Source organism: Patagioenas fasciata, chromosome 5, assembly GCF_037038585.1.
Source record: "Patagioenas fasciata isolate bPatFas1 chromosome 5, bPatFas1.hap1, whole genome shotgun sequence".
In the NCBI taxonomy this organism is placed as follows: domain Eukaryota; kingdom Metazoa; phylum Chordata; class Aves; order Columbiformes; family Columbidae; genus Patagioenas; species Patagioenas fasciata.
In genome coordinates, this window is record NC_092524.1 from 52925265 (window position 1) to 52949391 (window position 24127).

Here is a 24127-nt window from a genome sequence, read left to right on the forward strand (position 1 = left end):
TAAGTGTCAGAATAAAATTTCAAAATGCCTCTGTGCAAAATATTTTGAAATTCCATTTTCTTAATTGTTCTTTTGTTTATTTTTTTATTTTCCTCTCTTCACTCCTGTTTCACTTAATTCTGGTAAGGAGTTAAACTGTGTATAATCATTTTTATCTAGAAGATCGGTGTATTTCAGAATTCTGTCTGAGGAAAAGTAGGGGAAATTCTTAATAAAGAGGAGAAAACAAATTAGTCCAACCCATGGCAGAGTATCTGACATATGAAACTGGATTTGACTCTGGAATCTTTGGTTAAAGTGATATTTAGGCCTGAGACTTGTATGCTTCTCCTTTATTTTTAAAAGGTAGTTGGAATTTTAAAAACAAAACAGGCAATAGCATTGTTTGTAGAAGTAATTATTACTCAGCACATCATCTGTGCTGAATTTTACTCAATAAATTTACTGCTGAGGGTGAATCTGTTCTGCTGCCCCCTCAAAATTAAGTGCTTTCCATTAGAACAACAGCGTAAGAGTTTACCACAACACACATCAATACATGCTGGTGCAAACAATGTGCAAAAATTTCTGCAGCGCTGCTGATTAGGTTGGAAAGAAGGAAGTAATGCATTTTTCTGGGCCTGAATGGCTAAAGCCGTTTGATCGAGCCCTAGTTGCTTTTAATGGCTAATGGAACTGATCATGTTTTGTAAAAACTGAACTGGCTCCTAACCCCAGCAGTACAAGGTCCCATCCTGGTGTCATAAACCATCCACAGAGGTCACAGCAAGGAAGGGAAGGCAACTGCGTAGCTGCCAGACACGCTGCAGAAGGAGGGATCAAGGTGGACAACTGGAAATTTAGTTTCACAATGGCACTTCAATACTGGACTGCATTGCTGTAGTGGGATAATACCAGTTTACTTCTACCTGGGACAAGGAAGGAAACTTAGTGGTTACTTGTGGTCCTGAAAAGGTTAAATCGTCCGTCAAGGGCAGCATAACATTGTGCATTTTCTTACTGGAGTCACATAGAAATGCAATGATCTAATTTGGGTTTGTTCAAGATGTTGACACAGTGATCTATCTAGTCTATTCATAGCACTCTAGATTAAATCCAGCCTCACAGAAGGTAAAAAGGTGTAAAAGGTACCATGTGTTTTGTTCCATGCCAGGTGTGCAAACACGCAATGGTATTACAGCTGTCTCATTTGGTGGTGTTCATGTGCTTTTTTTTAGCAAGTAGTGATATGTTAATTCCTTCTACTTTCTTCTGCTAAAGCTTTTTATTGTTTTGATATTCCAGCCTGTCTTCCAGTAAACAACTATGAACAAAGTAATAAATAACTGCACACAAAATTCCAAGTAAATGAAAATTAATAGAGATGTGATACCAAGAACTAAATATTGAAATCTGTAAATTAATGCAATATGTAGATATTCAGTATGACATACTTTGGATACGCCACGTGTGTATTTAAAAATCTAGAATGGAGATGTAATGTTTTTAATAATGCCAGATGCTACCTAATCCCAGAGATATTTCTACTGAAATCAATAAAGTTGCTGACATTTTACAGCTGTGGAACTAATCCCTGCGACCCAGGATGTCAGAATTTTAGCTGAACACTGACAGTAGTCACATCATTCCCTCTCCCTTCTGAGCCTCTCTTAATCTGAGCAACTGCAGTTGGCATCCTGAAGGGCAAGAGAAAGAAGCAGAGCAAGAAGTACTGGAGGCTGAAAGGAGCTGTGTAAGTTTGGAGAAATAAGTGCTTGTGTTAATCTACAGTCTTTATATCCTTGGCTCTTTTTGTAATATACTAGCTTTTCCACTTCTCCGTTTATCAAAATCTTATCTCAAAATAATTCCCAGTTACCACTCTGTAAATGTTGCTGCAGTACTTTCAAGGTATTGCGACCTCATTGTATTAATCAGAGTAAAAAGTTCATCCTTTAGTTGGAAGTATTTTCCATTGCTTAGAATGGAGGAATGCGAGGGGCCTCCTGGATTCCTTTACTAACTCCTTTTCTGACTCCGTTCTGACTTTGCACAGGTTGATTTGTGTGTTTCGTTTTCTCCCTTAACATGCAGATCCCTACAGTACACAGTTCTCGTACCAATGTAAATAAGCATTAGCAGACAAATTGTGGTGGTTTGTTATGCAGTTTGGAAAACTAAGCTGTTCACCTGACTGTTTTTATTACCTGTTGAAATAATGGAAGTTTAAAAAAAAGTCCCTTGTAGGGACAAGCCTGTCTATCTCTGCCTCACTTTCCAAACTCTAAAAATAATTTCCAAATATCTTCAAATAAAAATACCCCTATAGGGTATTCTCTAAGTATAAATGAAATATTCTCTTCCCCAAAAAGACTGAAATAACTGATGTAAGTGATGTGAAAGAGATGGGAAAAGGTTTCAGATTTCTCATTCCTAAAAAGCTCTTTTATACAGCTCGGTTCAGCCACCTCAGCTGCTAAACACCTCCTGCTTTGTGAGGGATGAGTGCACCAGGGAAAGGCAAGAAGCAACATTCCTTACTTCACATTCAGTAGGACTCCCCTGGCGATACAATCTCTTTGAAGCTCCTAGCGCGTTGAAGAGTTTCACCTACCCTCCATGCCACAAGTGTCACATGTTCATGAAGTTTGGGGATTTTTGTTTTTTACTAGTTTGTTAACAACAAGGTTATTAAGTTCCAGGGGTTTTGTTCAGGTCAAAGGTAATAGAAGGCTGGTTTCTTTGCTCCTCTAGCAAGATGTTTCATTAAATACAAAATTCACTCTAGAGTAAATTGCAGCTCTCCTACAGCTTCTCCAGAGATAAGCAGTGCATTTTAGTTAAGTGTACCGGCTTATCGCTTCCAAAGGAGATGTTTAATTAAAAAGTGCAATGAGATAGAGTAAATCTCAGCATGAGTTGTCCAAGTAATTTGCTGATGCATTAATAATAGTTGGATATTTGTTATTAATTGTTACTAGGGTACTCAGTGACTGTAGCTTTCTTAATTACAGGGTTATCATTCAGAACTAGTAAAAACATTGATTTTTTTTTCTATTATTTGCAATCGTACTAAACCTCACCAGCATCATTCTTTTTGTCGCTGAATACCTGCACACATAAACAGAAGGCAGCTGTGTGCTTGTGGTGCTGAGGGGCTGGGTGAACGTAGCAGGTCACTGTACTGAGGCTAATGGCAATACATTTGGTGTTCAGGCTCACAAGATGTTAATTTCAGTTTGAAGTTAACTTAAATGTCAGCAATATGTTTAACCTGAAACAGAAAGATATTTCTTTCCTTATGCCAGTGAACACATTGCATCTCTTTATTTAGCCTTGAATGCTCTGAATGGGTGACTGCATCATTACGCTGTTTGTGCTCTCTACACGCTGAAGTTTTTCCAGCTACCTACCCAAGAGCAATGAGAATATTAACCCGTTTTTACAATTAAGTATTCTTTAGAATAAATACCTTTATTAAAGCAAGGGAAGTAAAGGAAGAAAAGGAGCTGAAAACAATAAAAAGTGCCACACCGGTGATATTTGTCCACCACTTTCTCATTTTCTACTTAGGATTCAGGTCAATATCAACTCACACTTGCTCTATCCGTTAATAGGGAGCATGTCCTTAAAAAGCCACTTTCTCTAGAGACTGCATCACTGTACGTCCTTATAGTGTTTTAGTTTGGTGAAGATCAGATTGGACAAATTAAGAGAACTTGCCCAGTGACAGTAGTATACATAATTGCCTTTCAAAACCATGCCAGATGTTCTTAGCTGCATTAATGTAATGCTCCCTCTACACTCACAACCAACACAAAAATAACTATTCCTCACTAATTAAGTAATATGTAAATAATAGGAGGAACTCAAAATCCTCAGATAATTCTTTGGATAAATTGATTGTTCTTCCCATTCCTTTGGGCAATTGCATTGACACCATGGTTGCAAGCAGCGAAAGGCTCCCACTGTGCTAATCCAAGCCACTCAAGGGCAACTGCGATGAACAGAGACTTTCATGGGGGCCACGGGTGCTCTGCCAGGTCTGCTGCCTCTGCTGCCCAGGAGAGCACTGATTTACACCCATCTTCTTTCTGGCTGGCAAAGCAGGAAAATACACATGGGTTTTCCTCTAACACGGACTATCAATAATTTTAAATATACACCAGCATTTTTTTTGTGGAAGCATGTGGTTACCTTTATCACTTGGCACAGAGTGTGGTTAGTTTGACTGGCATCTTGTCTTCCTCTTTTTTTGGTGGTTTAATGTCTTCAAGCATTGTTGCTAATTTTAATTGCCATATGTCAGTCTATGCTGAAGACTAATGATGAGGGAATAAAATCCTGCAACATGATGCATTATGTATCACCTATGAATAACAACAAATGGGAAAAAACAAAGAGGAAACAAGAGTCCCATTCATCCTCAGCTGTTGGTTTACTCTGCAATGTGAGAAATGAACTTGGCTTCTCTCTGTGCCATGCAGATTCATTGCCACATTGCGGCTGGTGATCCTGTCTTGAACACAGGCACAGAATTGCCCACAGTCCACCCGCAGGAGTCCGATCAATACCCAAGGTGCAAATACACCTCAGCTGGTGAGACCCTCAATGGCTCTTACACTAAGTACACGATTATCTACTGTCAAGGGAGATTCATAATTACCAAGACCTTACCATTATTTCCATTGTATTTTAACTGCAACATAATTAACAGAAAATGGGGAAAAAAACCCAACCAAACCAAACACAACAAACCAAAACAAAAAAAGGAAAAGACAATCAAACAAACAAAACCCCAAACCAGTAAATGTTGTAGTAATACCTCATTAACTTGCTTACTAAAGCAAAATACATGTAGGTTAACTTTCACTGGAGGGAGTGCTTATACACTAATATGTTTTCAGAGTTGAATTCTAGCCCCAAATCATTTTAAACTAGAATTCAGCAGTGTAGCAATTGCCATAAACTGCTGAGTTTAGCTTTTTCTTTTTATAGTAACAATGATTTTTCCAGAGGGTTTGGATCGAGAGCTCCTTGACACTGAAAATAACGTATTTTTAAACCACATTGCAGTGGGAGAGCTGCCAGTGTCTTCCACACACAATTTCCCTTCGACTCCCCAGCGTTGGGAGGATGGAGATGTAACAACCTGTCGAGAAGGCAATCAGCCACCAGCCCGGCAGAGAACGAGGTGCCCTCTTTTGGCAAAAGGGAGTAATTTTTCTCGCTTTGGTAGTGAGGGGATTTAATCAGCTGTAGATTGTGACTCTGGGTGTCTGTCAGCGCCCGCGTTCCCCGGGCTGCACAGCGCTGCTCAGCCCCGCGGCCCGGGGCGGACGGCGGCTCCAGCGGGCGGGAAGGCCGCGGGCTCTGGGGGGGCAGCTCCCCGCCAGCTTCTGAGGGGTGGAGGCCGCGGACAGCCGTCCGCCGGCGGCTCCCCCTGGCAGGTGCCTGCCCGCCCTGTCCGGGGTACCGGGGAGACCCCCGGGGGCGGCCGCCTCGCCCCGAGCGGCCGCTGTGCCTCTGCTGAGGGGACCTTCCCTCAGGGAGACGGCGCGGCTCGTGGCTTCCCGGTGGCCATGGAGCGGGCGGCCCGGGGTCAGGGGCAGCCGTCCCCCGCAGACCTGGGCAGAGGAGCCCCGCGGCGCCGTGGGAGGGCGGCGGGGAGAGCTGCCGCCGGTCCCGCCTCGCCCCCCCAGCAGGCAGGAGGCGCCTGGTGGTGCCTGTCCCTGCGGCCCGCTCCGACGTGCTCGGGGCGGGGGAAAGAAGGGGATATGAAACTGGCGGAGACGGGGGCCCGGCGCGGGGCGCAGCGGGGCTGAGGGGCTCTGCGGGACGGGACGGGCGGTTCCCTCGCCCGCAGGATGCGCCGCAGCCCGAAGCCCGTCCGCCGCGGGGCCGTGCCGGGCGCGGCGGGGCAGCGCCCTGTCCCCGGGGCGGAGGTGCCGGCAGGCTCCCGGGAGCGCCGCTCGCCGCCGCCGGGCTCCGCGGCTCCCTGAGCTCTGCGGCCGCGGCCCCGCGCACGCCTGACGGGTGGCGCCGTGATGCCCGGCGGCGGGAGGGCCCCGACGTAGCGTGGCGGCGCGGCAGCCCGGTCCCGCGGGGCGGAGGATGGCGTGTCGCGGCGGCTGCTGCTCCAGCGCGGGTCGCCTGAACGCGGACAACGCGCGGTTCCTCCTGCTGGCGGTGCTGATCGTGCTGTACATGCTGTGCGGCGCCGCTGTCTTCTCGGCCATCGAGCTGCCCACGGAGCGGGAGGCCAAGGAGCGCTGGGAAGAGCGGCTGGAGAACTTCACTCGGCGCCACAACCTCAGCCGCGCCGAGCTTCAACACTTCCTCCGCGAGTACGAGGAGGCCAGCGTGGCCGGCATCCGCGTCGACGACATCCGGCCCCGATGGGATTTCACCGGCGCGTTCTACTTCGTGGGCACCGTCGTTTCTACTATCGGTGAGCGGCGGGACCTGCCGGCGGCCGCGGAGGGACGGGCGGGGTCCGGGTCGGCGAGGCGAGGGCGGCCGGGGATGCGCAGCGCCCTCTCCTCCCCAGCTCCCTTGTGCTTCGCAGCGGGCTTCGTGCTGGTGCCGGTCATGCTCCTGTCTCCTCGATGCTCCTTTTTTCCCCCTCTCCTATGAAAGAGGCGCGGCCGCGGGCAGCACCCGCTGGCGGAGAGCGCTCTCCCGCTGAGCGCCCAGGTGCGCTCGGAAGCCGCGGCCCCGCTGGCTGCCGCGCCCCGGTGCGCTGCTCCGGGCGGGCTCCCCCGCGGCCGCCAGACTTTTCCCCGGGAGTTTCGCCCGCCTGCGCGGAGGAACCCGGCCCCGGCATGCGGTGGCAGACTTTGTGGGAGAGCAGCTGCACGCAAAGCCCAAAGCTTTTTAACAAACGCTGTATGCCTTTAAATTCTGGGAAATCTTAGATCAGGAGGTAGGTGGCTTCATAGGCTGTAAGCTCAGAAGGGATCTTTCTGAGGACCGAGTCTGGTCTTAACAAGAACCATAAAATACCTTGTGTAGTGTCCAGCAGCAGAGTGTACAACTTGGAAAGGCTGCATTTCAAACCACTTGGCTTTTTGCTCTTCTGGCTTTATGAGGCAGAATCAACAAGTCGGTGGGCACTGCTTACTTTGCGAACAAACTCAAGTTTCTTCAGGCTGAAGGAGCCTTTGGGGGAAGGTGATGTTGAACAGAAATTCCAGGGGGGCTGACAGAGAGTACAATAAGATGAAAAAGTACAGCACCAAGAACTGACTTATGCACCCGAGGGAGCCCATGGATGTCACCAGAATGGTTGTGTTCAGGCTGCTGTGGACAGCTAAAAGCCCCGGAGAAACTGAGCTTCAGTTAGACACAGTCAATCTTGTGTGCATTTACCACTGTGACAAATAGGATCACTAAATCTTGGTAATGGCGTTTCCAATTCTCATCAGTCTCCACGTGTGAAACGCACACTCAGGAATGATTGTTTGATTAACAACAGCAATTCTTCAGGAAATCTCCATTAACATTCCTTCCGTGAAGAGGCAGCCATGCTTTGTGTGGAACGTGTGAGAGTTTGTGCTGTCCTGCAGTTTGTAGAATACCTGATGCTTTCCAGTGGTTCTGCTCAGCCTCTCCCCAGTACGGATTTTCTTAGATCTGGAGTTAATTTTGTTGTGAAAGATGTAATTGGGCTGGTTTTATATTTCCTCGGGGCATCAAGATCTGGATGTTTTGCGTCCTTAGACCTTAAGTCCGTAAGACCCAAGAATTATGCCTAAATGTTCTGCTGAACTAGTAATTTAATTTATAAACCCATTTTTGCAAACTCCGTTACGGTGTTCTTGTATGATCGAAATACAGTGTTGATGCTAATCTTTGCTACAGCCATAAAGTCATAGTAAAAAGAGCTGGGACCAGATCTCTAAAGTTCACCTGGTCCACCTCTGTTCCTAGAGATCAATTATATGCGACTTTTTTTTTCTTTTTTTTTTTCCTGATAGATGATTGTCCAAGCTGCCATTTTGAACCTGCACTGTTGGAGATCCCACAACTTCCACAAGGAATCAAGCCTTGTGTATTATTATCCTCATCAGAAAAAAAAAAAGGTTTTCCTGATGTCTACCTTACTGCAGTTCAGTGACTTGCATTATTCTTGTCCTACCATCCTTCATACCCCAAGAATAGCCTTTTAGGTACACAAAGACTGTTGTCATGTGTCCCTTAGGTCTTTTCTCAATTCAAGAAGCCACAATGTTGTCACCTCCCTTTGCAGTCATACAGTTACTCCTCACATGTATTAACCGATGTCAACAGTTCTAAACATAAATATTTATCTTATATAAATTAGGTTATTAAGAATGGTATTTGTGGTCTTATTAACTAACTTCTTGCAAACACAAGCATCCACTTATTGACTCACACTTTCTGGCAATTTGTCTGACTTGGTGATTTCTGTTGCCCACAATTTAGACCTCCATCAATGTTTCTGCAGAAAACGCCAAGAACCCTTTTTCCTTTGGCTTGTGTATGGTCTGTAGACTGTGGCAATTTACATCCTGTCCCTTCTTTTGACCTGGTATTGCTCTTCCTCAGTCTTATCCATGGTGTCACTCTCCCAGCGTGTTTTATTAGTTGCATTGTCCATTAATCCCATCAGTGGAATTGCACTCTTTCAGTCATATCAATAGCATCCCTTTTTTCTTAATCTTCTCAGCAGCACTGCTGCTTTGTGAGACACATTGTGCATTTCAGGGCTTTATCTTGGCTTGTGCTGTGGGCCAGGCTCTCCAGACATTCACAAGACTCGTATGCTTCAGTCAGATCCCCTCAGCTGTGCCACACAGAAGCGTACTCCTGCAGCCTCTGCAGCTGTACACTCACCTTCATCAGCTTTATTGGGGTCCTAACAACAGATTTTGTTTTACACAAATCAATATTTTTGCACTCTTCTCAGCCCTTTGCAGATGGTCCACATCTTCTTTCATGCCCCAGTACAGTGCCTCAAAATGAATGTTTTAATATTACTCCAACTGCAACCTTCCAAGGAAAGTGGAAGGATTATTATTTTATGTGTTTTCCAGTCTATACTTCTGGTGTCTATAGAAATTTCTACAGCTGAATAAAATTTGATGCCTTAGTTAAAAGCACATTTTAAGGAATAGGTGCTTTTATGGCATATTCCTAATATCAACTAACTTATATTCAGTACTATATGCTAGTATAGATACTTTTGATTTAGCAGGTAAAGTGTTGTAAAAGCAGTTATCTTTTCTTTCTTTTTTTTTTTTTTTTTTTCTCTTTTGCATAGTGGAAATTATTTTGCTACTCCACCAAAGTAAATTTATTTCTTCTGCAGTAAATAAGGTCAACCTGACCACTTTAATGTACTGGTAAAGTGTCACTCAATCATTACCTGTAGTATCAACTGCTTCCTGTACTTTAACTACAAAGAAGAATGTATTTTTGGCTTTCAGAGGAAAGAAGAGAGTTTTGCAATATCCAAGGGAGTAATACTGTCTTTTAAATTAAGATTCATATAAAATGTTTGTCACATAGATATCAAAGCATGATACCAGTGCATCAAGGCAAGAGGTCGAAACTAAATATAACCAGGCTATTTTAATTTGTCAGGAAAATATAAAGCTAAACAGAACTGAGCTAATAAAAATAAATAATTTGTCTTTTCTCAGTTTAGTAATTTAGGATTTGTTCCATAAAAGGGTTTATTCCTATCAGTGCTCAGTCGGTAACACCTTATTTTGATGTGCCTTTAGCTTAGTGTGATCCAGCACTAAGGTTACTTATACTGGAAACATTAGAAATATGAGAAGGCAACCACAAATACCTGCCCAACTAGGAGACTACCTAGGCTACTCAGGAGGTGATGCCAAGGAAGAAGATGGGATCAAAGCCTCTTCATCCCACAAAGGCAGGTGCTGAACTCCAGCCCACAGGGAGGAGCCCACATGGGCTTCCCCGTAAGCCCCGTTTGGTTTCCAGTCAGCCCTTTGTCACTTAATGTAGTGTCCCTTTTGCCTAGAAATCAGGTGGTAGTAGTACTGTCTCAGAATGTGAGTGATCAAAGCAACTTATTTCTCAGCAAGGGCTTGAAGCCACATCCCTGCATCTCAGCAGTGTGTCCTGACCACCCGTCTGGGGAATAATTTTTAAGCCGGGACTGTCAGTGTCTTCTACTTTGCACAGACTAATCAAATATTCCTCAGACCAGAAAGCAGAACAAGACCTGAGTCCCAATTTGTACTTCAGTGCATGTATATGTGGTTTATACAGCATTTGGTATGCTCTGGGTGTTCAGCAGCATTGGAGTGTAACGTGGCTATCATCAGCAGGCATTTGGCTAGTGAAGGACCTCTGTGGTACCTGGGGGCAGTAGTGCCTCCAGCAGGTAGGGAGATACTGTCCAGGTGTTTGAAGGTCTATGCACTGGATCACTGCTTGTCTTTCATGACAGACACCTGAGCATCCTCAGTTCCACTGGAAATACGTGGACACTGCTACCTTTGAGCAACACAAAGGCTTAACATACTGGGATATTTGTAGCATCTAGAACCTTCTCAGCTCTTTGAATCCGCTCGAAAATAACTCAGTTGCATCAAATGAAGAATGCATCAATGGATTGACACCCTTATCTCATCTACAGCCTTTTTACTTTGAATAACTTAAGAAAATTGAAGGACTTTGTTTCCTTTTCCCTTCTTTAAAAAAGCCTATGCCCATTACAGCCCCTATTACGATGTTGATTAAAACCTGTTTATTTTAACTGTAAATGGAAAAAAATGAATCTCACAGTAAAAGAGGGTTTTTTTCTCCTGTTCAAATGGAATTTCCTGTATTTCAATTTGTGCCCATTGCCTCTTGTCTTTTCTGTGCAAACTGTTTATAAGCAGTGAGGCAAAGGAGGAAATTGTATCATCTTCACAAAATGAGGTACATTTTCTGGAGAAATTGTCAAAATTTGCATCGTTCCTCTCTGCAAGCAGCTGCAGCATCATGGGCTGGAGGTGTAAAGTCTTTCTGCAAGGTGAGAAAGAGATTTGTCCACCAATGCGTGACCCAAGGCCCAAGAGGTGAAATTTCCTTGAGTGAAGGGTGAGATTTTTAACAAGAGAGAGTGATGAGCAACCACATGGCATATTGTCCAGAAGGGTAGAAGGAGTCACAGAAACTTATTTGAGCAGCCTGGCGAGGGTTGCTGACAGGAGCATCATTTATTAACAGGGAAATCTGCATGGGGTGAGACAGCCGCACTGTCCATGTTAACAGCGGTCGGTCGGGGAGCGAAGGAGGGAGTTCTGATCGATGGCAGAGAAAGTGCTGCTTTCCTCATTTTCACTTGTGTAAATGCAGTACCTGCTACTGAGGCTGCGCAAAAAACAAGGGTGTTGGTGGGATAATACCCAGCAAATTGCCAAGCTCATTCAAACCAGAGAGCTGGGGTACTGCTTGCAGCCTTCAGATCATCCTGTCTTTGCCATGTGCAGAGTGAATGCAGGATGGCAAATGCACTGAATGCTCTGCCTGGACCCAAAGGACAAGCTTATTCGTAGTGTCACAAAGGATGTGCCATTACCTAACCATACCATGCCTGAAATATTCGAACTTGTGCAGCACAAGGTGCATTGTTCTCCTAGCTAACATTTTTCTTCTTTAAATATTGCTTATGCTGCAAAAAGCTCTAATAATTCAAAATGACCCTCTTTAGCCACTGAGCTATGACCAGGGCTCTGTAATCCCAGGTGGCATAATGAGATAAGCTCACAGGAGCTAGCATTTTCTTTTTCATAGATTTATTCAGTTTCTGGATTTTTCTAAACATAGATTCTGGTCATCTCTTGGTGAGCTGACACTTCAAGAAAGTTGTGCATATGGGGCAAGTGTGTCCTGCCCTTTAGAGCAAAGCAACACAAGTCTGTGCTTTTTAGTTATGGTCCTAGCTGTGCCCCTCATTCATTAATAAAGTATGAGTGTCATCTCTCTGCTTCACTTTAGCCAGCCCAAGAGTGAGAATAAAACTAATTTTTGACTCAGAGAGGGTAAACTAATTTTTATGCCCATAAAGCGTATTGTCGTTCTTGTCCCTGTATGTCAGTTGCCTCACCATGAACTTCAGAAGACACCATCAGACCCCGCATCCTATTCTGAATGCAACCCTCTATACATTTTCTTTTGGAGAGATCCCTCTTTTTCCTTAAAAAAACTGGCATACAGTTGTTGAATAAAAGCATAGTAATTAAAGTTCTACCACAAGAAAGGGAGTTCGGGTTTTGGTTCCCTGCTTTGACCACACCTCTTGCATTCTGGCTGTTCTTGATGAAGGCTACATTTATTGGAAGGTGATGTGTACATAATTTCAGTTTTGTGGATCCTTTACTGATTCCAAGGTGCTTTTCACCAAGGCTGCTCTCAGTGATGGAGACATTCCTATGAGGAACTTCTTGTTCGGAATGGGGGCCGTTTCAGAAATGCTTCTGAGGTGCCCACCTTCTCCCTGGTATGACGTGCAGAATCAGAGCATGCAAGGACTAGATTGCTTTCCTGAAGCCACAAAGCCTCTGAGTCCTTTCCTGGATATAAAGTACTTTTTGTCATCTTGCTGTACTCATCAACAGAAGTGCAAAAATTGCACCAGGCCGTTCAGATTCTCCTTCAGATAACTAGAAATAAAACATGTAGTTCCAACATGCTCTCTTGAAGGTAACATATTGATGGCTTCTCTGCTTTCTTCTATTGTAGAGTGGCCAGAAGGATAGGAATACCCCAAGTATCGATGCAGTTCATGACTGTTTGTGTTAGTGTGACACCCACTTTCTCTTTCCCTTTGAATCTGCCACATCCTGCAGCGTCTGACTTGCCGAGCCTATTCCACGTGTAGCTTGAAAATGTGGAATACAGGTTACTGAATGCCGTGTCCCCTGTCGTTTTCCTTTTGTCATACTTTAAAAATGATAATTAGTTTCCATGATGACAAAATATTCAAAAATCTCATTGTTTTGGTGTGAAAAACTAGGAATTCTAATGAGTAGAAATAGTATACAAGAAGCAGCTTCATAAAAATGTCATTGCAGTAATTAATGTATCAACAAGTGTACGGTGATAATTTAAAAGTGAAAAGTGCATCTGGCTGAGTTAATAACATTGTGCAAGGAGATGAAATTTAGAAGGGAAGATTTTGCTTTGAAATATTTCACAGATCTACAAGAAACAAAATGAAAAAAAAAAAGTTACAGCAATTGCTTTGGAGGCTGTTTTTTTCAGAAGGTATTGAAACAATCCTGCTGGCCTTCATTGTGTAAATAGAACAGAACTAGGTGTTTTTTTTTTTTCCAAATAATGTAACATTTGCATTAAGAGGAGTGTAAAGAGGGTGTTAATTAAAGATAAAAAATATCTTGCTCAATAGATGTCTTAAAAGTGGAACTACAAAAGAAAGAGGAACAACAAGGCTTATCCCATGCCAACAAGAGGAAACAGCAGCCAGAAACCATGAAATTAGAAGCAATGAAGAGCAAGGAGGTTTATTTGACATGTAGAGAGCTGACAGAGTTTAAAAAAAAAAAAAAGGGGAAGAATGTTTCCTCTCTCATTTTGATACTTTGAGAAGAAACTTTTGTCTAGTGTGTATTGAAAAGTCTTTTATGATAGATTGTGTTTTATGAAGCACTGTAATACTCCTGCATTGATAGACCTGAGCACCTAAAAGATGTGTGTGCCCTTAGAGCAAGGATGAGACTGATTCCCTTCCCTGGACTTGGGAGGCTGCTTCAGGAAATGCATCTTTAGAGAAAAAGCCTCTTCACTTTCCATTCCTGTCCTTCATCTTTCTCTCCACCCCCATTTCCCCCTTTGGTTCTGTGTTTACCATGAAGGGGTGCTTGGACTGATGTTTTAGGGAAGTTACAGGTAAACTGATGCCATTTATGTGCTTTACAGGACCACCAAGTAGTTGTCAACTCACTTAACTTTTAATTGCTACCAGCTGAGGACTGCACCTGTTAATAAAACTAGAGCATTCCCCACCTTAGACTTCCCTGCTCAAGTGAACGGTCCATGAAAGCTTCAGCTGAAAGTTTTCTGTAATACAGGACAGATCTGTATAAAGCAAAGATGTAGGAAAAAAAGTGAAAAGGAGAATGGGGGTTATAATGACAGAATGACCACAGGTCTCTGCTATCTGCAGAATGAAGTAGAAATCTTCAAACAAAGCAAATCATGTAATAGAAAGGAAGTATGAAATTAAATCAACCTGGAAAGCCTTTTAAAAGCAAGATCTAAAAAGCTACAGAAGCTATAGCCTGGCAGGCTCCCTCTTGGACAGGGGTTGAAATGCAGGTTAAACCATGTGGTTGTAACCCACAAGGTTAGAGAAAAGGCCAGGTCAGATCTCCTTTGTCAATTTTATTACTTCTGTTAGTGCCAGAGTCTTCAAGTGATCTTCAAGTCATCCAGTTTTATGGAAGATACCTAAAATAGGTCACATGAATTAATATGTCCTAATTCGTCTGTTCCTCCTCCCTGATTGGAAAAAACAAACAAACAAAACCACACAGCAAAAAAACAGCTGAGGTAGCAAGTGCAAAGTAGATATTTATACTATTGGTGTTGAAATTTAGGTGAGATAAATCCCACACCCAGGCAGGAGCAGAATTGAAACAGCACACCAGTGTTGGCAACACTGACTGTAACTTCTCTGCTACAGGTTTTCTCTCTCTTAAACAAGATCAGTAAATAGTTAAAAGCACTCTGAAGTCTGTAGAGGAAAAAAAAATATCAGTGACACTCTCTCAAGAAGATTTTGGAACAGTTGTTTTTCTTTTTTGTGAGGAGCTGGCAAGATTCTCCAGGGCATGACTTGATCATAATAGGGGATTTATCTGTAATATTTAGTGGCTTATGCGCTGGGAGATGGGCACAAGTTCTTTAGCAAGTTTTTGAAACATACAAGCAACTTAAGAGGAAATCTTTCTGGATTTGACCCTATGCTAGTTTCACTGGAAGTTCAGAAAGCAACTTCAGTGACCACAGTGTGGGAGAGTGCATTATTCTTTAGAAGAGAAGGAGGAAGAACAGAAAACCAGGGAATTTCAAGAGCAAAACTTTTAATAAGCTCAGCGATCTGCAGTGTGCAATCTCAGAAGAACTAAAACTGAAGGAAAAATGAGTTAAGGCAGGCTAACAGTCTCTTGGACAAAAGATACTAAAGATGCTGGCTCTAGTAATCCAGATGTAGAGGGAGGACAGTAATAAAAGACCAACATGTCTAAATGTTAAGTTAGTTACTGATTTCAGTCACAAGAAGGAAGCATATGGAAAATTAGTGAAGGCAATTAAAAGGAATAATATGCAAGTACAGGAACAGAATAAAATGTCCAGTCCCTCAAAACATGATGCCATAAGCAAAGGGGTATCAAGGGTGATGTGAAGTCATTTATCAACACAATAGCGATGAGAAAGACTAAGAAAAATATTGGTCTGCTGTACAGAAAAGAGGAAGAGCTCTCAACAAATTACTCCAAGAAGACTGAAATGTTTAATGCCTTTTTCTGCACCCATCTCCTGAAAAGATCAACTCTGAACTGATGTCTGATACAATGAATGCTTGTGATAAAGTGGAAGGTAAAAGAATGGGTTATAATCCCTACATCTGTCAGCTTTTTCTAATCATTCAAGCCAACTCGACTTCATTCTAGAATATTCAAAGAGATTACTAAAGCAATAAGGAGCCCTTCAGCAACTCATGGAAGGGAATGAAATTCCAGGCAACTTATAACAGCATCCAGTCTTTAAAAAAGGGATGATGACAGGAAGGAATTTTAAAAAGAAAATTATAGCCCAAACAACTTAACTTTAATTCACCTAAAATTGCTTGAATGGGTAATCAGATCAACTATTTGTAAACATCAAAACTGAAACAAGGAGTCAAGTAGTGATCAATGTGAAATTACCAAAAGTAGGTCCTGTCAAATTTAGTCTGTTTAGTTGTATGACAAGGTAACAAGCCTTATGGTTAAGAAATAATCAACTGATATCAGATATCTTGACTTTAGCATGACTTTTGACATTGCCTCACATTTGATAAGCAACCTGAAGAAACGTGTTTGTGATGAATCTGCAATGGGACCAGCTGGAAATGGCATTCACTGAATGGGTTTCATTGGATCATTTTCAGAATAGAAGGATGTATCAGATGGGGTTCTGCAGGGGCCTGCTGCCTGTATCTGGTCCAGAATTGCTGCTATGCCTTTGTAAAAAAAATGTTTTAAAAATTCACGTTGAAATGTATGAGGAATATTGCAGCATAGTATTTCCACTCTATGCCGTACTGGGAAGCACTGTTTGGAATACAGTTTTCAGATTTCGTCTGCTTCACTTCCAGAAACAGGGTCTAGAAGAAAGTGATCGGTATAACCAGATACCTAGAAAACAAGACTTATGCAAAGATCAGAAGAAATCAAGGGACTGGCACAGCGGAAGGAAGGGACTTAGTGAGGGAGAAGAATGTATGAAAATTTGATGCAGGAGGGATTGCACGTTCTATTCTCAAAGTGCATGGCAGCTAGGACATAGGTTAATGGGCTGAGATTGCAACAAAGAAGATCCAGGTTGTACATTAGAAAAAGTTTCCTAAGTCAAGTGAAGCAGTTGTGTCTCGCTAGAATGCTGTACAGACCCCATCACCAGAGTCCTTTACAAGCAGGTTAAGCAAACATCCTGCAAGAATGATGCTGGAATCTTTACTTCCATCACTGGGCAGTGAGTGAATGAGATGACCTTTTTATGCCTCTGCCAGAGCTTTTTCCCTGGATTCTATGATAATATGTATTAATTATTCTTGTTATCCTCAAAAAAAAAAAAAAAAAAAGGCAAGGTGTTCAGCACACTGCATATCTTGTTCTTTGGCAATTTTTCACTTGTATTTTTAGACTGCAGATAAAAATAATTTTGTGACAAATTCACACGGAACTTCATAGATTTTTTGTAAACCTTCAGGAAATCAAAGCAACATTTTAATATTAGGATGAAGCAGGCTTTGACATGTGCAGTTATGATATTCTGCTTAGTATACATCTCAAATTAAATAAACTTCAGAACAGCCTAAGATAGAATTGATCATGGACTGAGAAGCACTTAATTAAAACAGTGAAATCAGATATAACAATATCTTTACTGCTGCTGAAATGAAACAAACAAACAAACCAACTAACCAAAACCTGAGTCAAAAAAGATTCATATAAAAAGGCTAAAAATAAACAGATATTAACTTTTAAGAACTTGTTTCTTCAAGGAGCAAAGTACTTTGCTGGAAGTCTCTATTTCTGCAGCTGTAATTGATTGTACCTTCTTCTGCTAGAGTTGCTTGTACTAGTACGACTTTGAGACGAAGAGCATGAGGAAAGTACTGTTATCTGGGCTCAACAGATGAAGGCAATTAAAGGCAATGAAATGAAACTTAAGGCAGTGAAATTCCATTTAAAACAAGTAGTGAATATTCTCAACTGTGCCCTCCACTGCTCCCCTCGTGTCCCACTTGTTGAAAAGAGAGACAGAGCAAAATAAACCATTGGTCACTTTGGGGCTCTCCACTTGCGTTGTTTTCCTGCAGAAACCAGGGGATGGGGGGAAGGGAGGATGGGGGCCCGAGTGTACCCAGGCCTTGCCTTTGTGTTCGGGTGGGACGTGGCTGAGGCCACTGTTGTGGGATCCACTTCTCAAACACAGACAAATAATAAGTTTTAGATAATTGTTGGGAGGCCTAAATTGTTTGGAGTGATTTAACGCAATTAAACTTTCTAAAAGCCCATTTATTCCCAATCCAAGGCATTTTTTGCATGAAACACTACTGAAAATGGAAGGTAGTCCTTCAGGTGACATGCAGCTGGGACCTCTGTAGGCGGTCTGTGTGTCCAAAGGAAATGGTGGTCTGTAGGTGAACGTTGCAGGAAGATGGCAGGCAGGGCCGGCTGCCCAGCCTCCGTCCCCGTGCCATTTACCCTGCGGCCCTTCGCAGAAGGGTGGGTAGGTCGGAAATGCACCGTGCATGTGGCTGCTTCTGCAGCTCCCTGGCAAAGACTGCGCAGACAATACCGGGCCAAGGACAGCCCTGGTAGATGTTGGCTTTCTCCAGCTGGGCCATCTGGAGAAAGGGTCTGTTTTCCAGACGGGCCATGCTCCAGCCTGCTCACCTTGTGAAAAGATCTCTCTGCTGTAATTCTACTACTTCTGCCTAATACTTCTAAGGCATCTATTATTTTCCAAGCCAGAAGTTTCCCAAGGAGCTGCAGGCTGAGCTGGAGAATAATTCTACATATTGGAGCATACAGCAAATGAGGGGTTTCTGATTGGAGTGGTTGACATATGCAATACTAAGTTTTCCTGTTTCCTAGAGGGAAAATTACTTTTTTAATTGAAAGTAAAAGCTTAATCAGGGCTGAGAACATTAGACATGCCATGAAGTGGGATAAGCTGGGTGGAGAAACGAAAAACACTAATTTCAACAAATTACTTGCTGGTTATGGGAGCAGTCTTAATTTGTCCTGCAGATGAATTCTAAGAATAAAGAGGGTCTAGGTATACCAAACAGTGAGATTGTTATAAAATATATATATATAAAATATATATATAAAATATGTATATTATATTGACTTAAGAAATGAAAAACAAATTACATTATAGTTGAAAATATATTTTAAAAAATACTAAAAAAAAATCTTTTAACTTGGATTAGCCCATATATAAAAAGAATGGGAAAGTTGTTCTAACTAAATCATAAATGCTGGGGGGAAGGGTTGCAAATGTGAATCCAAATATTTGCCGACTGTCTTAACTGAATTTTAGAATAGTTTAGTCAAGATACAGAACACTGAAAATAAAGGCTTTGATTACAACTTATGTTTACTTGTATGGATAGTACTGTTTATTCACTAGAATTATTTCATCTGTTAAAGAGAAGCATTTGTTCAGGTGATTGATGCACCAACAGTTAATTTATTATAGCTTTCCAGTGCAGTAAAAAACACTTCAAAACAGAATTGTTTCAATATTAAAAATGAAAATAATACTTTAATAAATGAATCGTATTTTTTGAAATATTATTATATAATTTAGATTGTCAGGAAAAATATTTAGGATTATAAGACTGGGATGTTGATAGCATTCAAATGGCTGATGTGTTCCATTGATTTCACACTGCTATCCCTGAGGGAAGAATATAGCTTGTGGAAGTGTTTCAGTCTTCTTGACTTGTGAAAATTCAATATATCAGAAGGTGCTGTTGGTTGCAAACACAGCCCAGGCTTTTTGCGACCTCAAACCAATTTTGAGTTTGAGGTGGTTTTGTTCTCACAGCAAGAATGTTAATAAGGCCCTAAATGTGATGTTATTCATACACAAGAAATGATGACTATTTTAAGTGTGACACTTTTTAATAGAAAGCATTTCTGCTGAAAATCTGATAGACTTCAGTTATTAGAAAAATAAAGAAGTAGAAAGCATATATTGCTTCAGTGTCAAGCTGTAACATTGTAAAAAAGTAAAACAAGTAGCAAAACATGGAATTTAAATGTACTAAGGATGCTGACTAAAAAAAGTTTTCTATTTTAAGCATGTATTTGCATCGTTTGTACTTTTCTGCAACACTCTTTGCAGTAATTAGTCAGAACTTCACAGCAACTGCTGTGCAGCCTTCTTGCTAAAATAGACTGTTCCTTGTGTACATCTGTACTTGTGATTCTCTTATTCCTGCCAGAAATATCAATGTAGCCTGTACAGACTGCTGAGCTCCGCTGGTTCTGTCTGGTGGAGGATAATACTCAGCAAACGGGCATGGTACTGAATTCCGTGTTCTAACATACATGTAGTTACATATGAAGTCAAGCTCAAAAATCATAAAGCTAGTTAGAGCAAAACCAGCATGTTCCATGAATTGCTTTGAAAATAAGGAAATATTATAGTCCAGTTAGAAGAAGAAACAGATTTTTTTTTCCTGTGGTTGTTTCTATAAAAATATAAATAGGAATAGTGCCGTTAGGGTAGAACCTTTGCTTTAAATGCAACTTTTCTTTCATATTGCAGATTAATTTTTTTTTTTTCCCCTTCCTTTTGCATTCTCCTTACATCACATCACATCACATCACATCACATCACTTTTTCATTCCCTGTATGCTGTGCCTGGCACTGTGGTGCTGTTTGTTTTAAGAAAAATTACAACTTGTACTTGGCAGTTTCTCTCTTTTTCTAAATAGGAGTTAATTTTGTTATACAGGCTTCCCTTCTTCCTTTCATCTTTTACGTATAATGCTTTAAATAGACATTTTCATCTGCCCAGGGAGCTGCAGTCTGCATGATCCATCTCAAGCTGCAATATTCCTAGTTCATCGAGTAAGCAGGTGCAAGTTTGGTTTGTGGCTTAATGAGAAAGTTCTTCAGACGGTCCTGTGTCCCCCGAGGAGCAGTACTGGGCACCCCTTCCTCTGAAGTGCTGCTTCACCACAAATTCAAACATCCTTGTGCTGAAACAGATGCCGCCTTCCAGATGAGCTGTAAACCAAATCCCCCTATTATTAGAACTGTTCTGGCACCCTCTGTAAGAGTAAGACTTCAGCCTTGCCCATGTTTTAATTTGGATGCTCCTGGTACCAAACAGGAATCCTCCCCACGTTTTCAGCTGGACGCTGTATTCTGGCTGTTCTTTGATACCTCGTGGGTTTTTGCTTGCTATTACATTACAGCCTTGTTTCATGTCAGGACTGCTGGGGTTCAGTGCTGTTGACAAGACACCCCTATATAATCTTCAAAACATCATTTTGGAAGGAAATGCGTTTTGAAAGTTATAAGTACTGAAGTATTGCAAGGAAATAGAACATTTACTCTTGAACACCCTCATTTACTCTTGAAGGCCGTGACAGTTGCAAGTTTCCACAAATTTGTTCCTTCCAATTTCTGGGTCTGGAATCTGAAAAAGCAGAGAAATAGCAAGTGGCATGTAATAGGCTTGTCATAACTAGATACTAAATATTTTGTAATTTATGCAGCAAGAGCTGGGTTGCTGCTTTTCAAATTGTCCTTTTTTTTTTAAGGAGAAATACTCCTGTTCGTGATGTTTTCCTCTGATGCTCCCCCAGAATGAATTATCTCCTGCTTCAAGAGCTAATTTGGGTGGGTACTGGGAAAAGAAATTAACCAGATCAAGTTTTATTGCAGAAATTTGGAACTCTTTTCCTGATGTGTTTAAAGTTGAGCATGTGAATAACCAAGTGAGTGAATCTGCAATCAGTTTAAAAGCCATCTTTTGCAGTGTACTTCTATACCGGTTGTAAAGTATTTTGCTACTCAGATCAAGGACAGAATACTGCTTTTGGAAATAACATCTTATTTAGTTTATAAGTGTATCTCATATCTTGGAGAGACTGTTGCACTGAAGGGCAGATATTTTTAAGATTAGGTTTTTATCTTACCAGCATTCAAGGGGCTACATTCGACGTTCTATGTAACCTGTCTGCAAAGAAAACATTGGTATGACTCAAAATACACAAAGAACAAATCTGCTTTGTTTACTAGGTCATTTTACAGCCATGTTTCAGAGCAGATTTGCATTTTAAAAATCAAAGTTTGCTCCCATTGAATAAAAGCCATCAAATGTTATCCATTAGTACTAGTTTATGTATTAGTTCTTCCTAAAGTTCTTTCCGTTTATTTCTGAGCCTCATTAACCTAAACACCACATCAGAAAAGAAGATGTAAATCCAACTTTTAATCTTCTGTCCTTGCTCAAAGGCAGAACTGCAGTCAGCTGGGCATCACCACTCTTTTTAAAGCAGGTGCCTGGGCAGTGACCCAGCAGAAATTAGGAAGAGGTGGTTAGTGGAAGTGATCAAGGCAACTGCCAAGATAAAGGACCTCCCTGTAAAGGGCCAGTGGGCAGGCAGGTGTTTAGGATGAAGATTACAGGCTTAGAGTCACCTGCTGAGCTGCAGCAGCAGCACAGGTGCTCGCTACCCATTGCTCAAACTGAAGTGATCTGGCTCTTAGTGCCACTGATAATTATCCAGGCTAAATGCCTTTGACCCTCCTTCACGGGTATTCCAGGTGATTTGAAGGCATAGGTCTGGCTACTAACATGTTGAATATGGACACTTGCCTTTCAACAATGAAGCTATGCTTCAGGATCTTTTGGCCTCTATGTTCCTGGACTGCTTGATTTAGTGAGTCCTAAGACAGATTTTGTCTTGTACACATGACAGTTACAGCATCACACAGCCACTTGTTCCTACAACATTTTGTGTCTTCATTAAGAACTCGGAGCTTGAGGCTTTGCTACTAACTGGCATATCTGCAGTTCCTGAAGAGGAAAGACCTTCAACATAATGAAAGGATCCATTCGTTAATGGTGTCTGTCCATTAATTTCAGACAGGGAGTGCCTGTTTTTCTTTTCACCACTTCTGTAGGAAGCATTTTAATAACTTAGAGCATTTGTAGAAAATATACTCACTTAGAGTGTTTGTATTTTCTTTTACCTGTGGTAATGGCTAAAATTCACGTTATCTCATCGTAATCAAAAGCACAGAAGTTAAAACTTCATCTGTATGTATGAGTAAGGATTGGACCCACCCTATGACTGTTATAAGAATTTCCTGAACAAGGAACTAACAGGAACTAGGAAGTTACTTAGAGTAAAACCAATCTCTCCATGTACATTGCTTCCCCCTGTCTCAGCTTCAGCCTGGCAGTCCTGCTCAGAACCTTCTCCCATGCTGCCTCAGCATGCTGGGATTTGGTGGCGTCCCTGAAGTGATCCTGCTGCCATTCACATACACACACCCCACTTGCCCAGGAGAAAATTCCCCTGCAGTAAAGCAATGTCTCTGGCTATCTGGTGTGTAACTTCATCCATACGAGGGTAAATCAAGTGCTGTCATAAATAAATAATGTAAAGTAGTGTTTCTTCATATACTTTTGTTTTTGTTGTTGTTGCTTTCTTCTTAGAGCAACACTTCCAATTGCAAACATATAATTTTTTCCATGACAGAACATGTTGCACGAGAAGGAAGTAATAGGCAGTATCCCAAACCTAGCATGAAAATGAGCAGCTCAGAGTCATCCAAAAATACCAGCTCAGTTTCCAATGTGTTTATTTGCTGCTAGAGCTGTGAGATACAGCAGTCTCATACCTAGAATTGCCTCCCCGGCAGATTAAAGGGGGAGCATTGGCAAGTGTTTGCAATCCTGACAAAATCATGTCAGCTCCTGACGTGATGAGTAATAATAAAAAAAGAAAGCATGAAACACATTTAAGTATTGGCTTGAGATACCTTAAGGATGACAGATAATCAGCACCTGATCAGCTTAGAGAAAAATCAAAGCAAGAAATACGGGTAAGCAGAAGCGCTGCTCTGAATTCCGTAAACACTTCCCAGCACTTGCTGCAGGTGCCGGCCAGCGGTCCGAGGTTTGGCGGTTGGCGGTGGGAAGGCTGCGGGGCTCAGCAGACAGCCTGTGCCTTGTTGTGATGTTAGAAAGCTCAGGTGACTAAGCTGTGAATTAAAATAGCTGTGGAAGAAAGGGATAAATGTAAAGGGCTAGGAATTTACAGGAAAACAATAAGTATCCACAGCAGGGGAGACTCATTTCATTGAACTGAAACATTAAAATCAAATCATTTGTTTACCTTTCATCTTAAATAGTCTTGGTTGCAAATGCAGTCCCCTCTCCTCCCTCTGTGCTGCTCTGACTGTTATCTACTGATATTAACTGGAGCTGTGCCCAAATTACATCTTGGAAAAACTGAACCCTCATGCCTTGATTGATGCCTGTGATTTGTGAGAAGGAAGATGCTCTCAGCAAAGCAGTTTGTAGAAGCCTTTATCTAATACTGGCTGCTCCAAGAGTCTCCTGTAAGCCGAGATGTGGGATCTCTCTTACTGGTCCACAGTATTGAGCCCACTGTTCCCCAGCTGCCAGGGGATTAGGCCTCTTGTCCTGAGGAAGGAATTTTTTTTAGCAAAAATATTTTCTTCCTTCTGTTCTGTTCTGCAAGTCTTATTTTCCATGTAATGTCTGGTGGACCTTGGCCCTCTATTCTGCTGTACTGCCAAAATCATGGGATGCAGATAACCAGCAGTTAAGAGGTGGATATTAAGGGGGACAATCTCCTTC

The 24127-nt window shown here is 42.0% G+C and overlaps 1 protein-coding gene across 1 annotated transcript in view; it reads left to right on the top strand.

Annotated features, from left to right (window-relative positions):
• Nucleotides 1-5611: 5611 nt before the first annotated feature.
• KCNK13 (potassium two pore domain channel subfamily K member 13) overlaps nucleotides 5612-24127 on the top strand; it is a 76133-nt gene continuing 57617 nt past the window's right edge. The window contains exon 1 of the mRNA XM_065839581.2: nucleotides 5612-6430. Within this exon, the coding sequence (XP_065695653.1) occupies nucleotides 6094-6430 (337 nt within the window). The 5' untranslated portion in view covers nucleotides 5612-6093. The remainder of the gene's footprint in view (nucleotides 6431-24127) is intronic.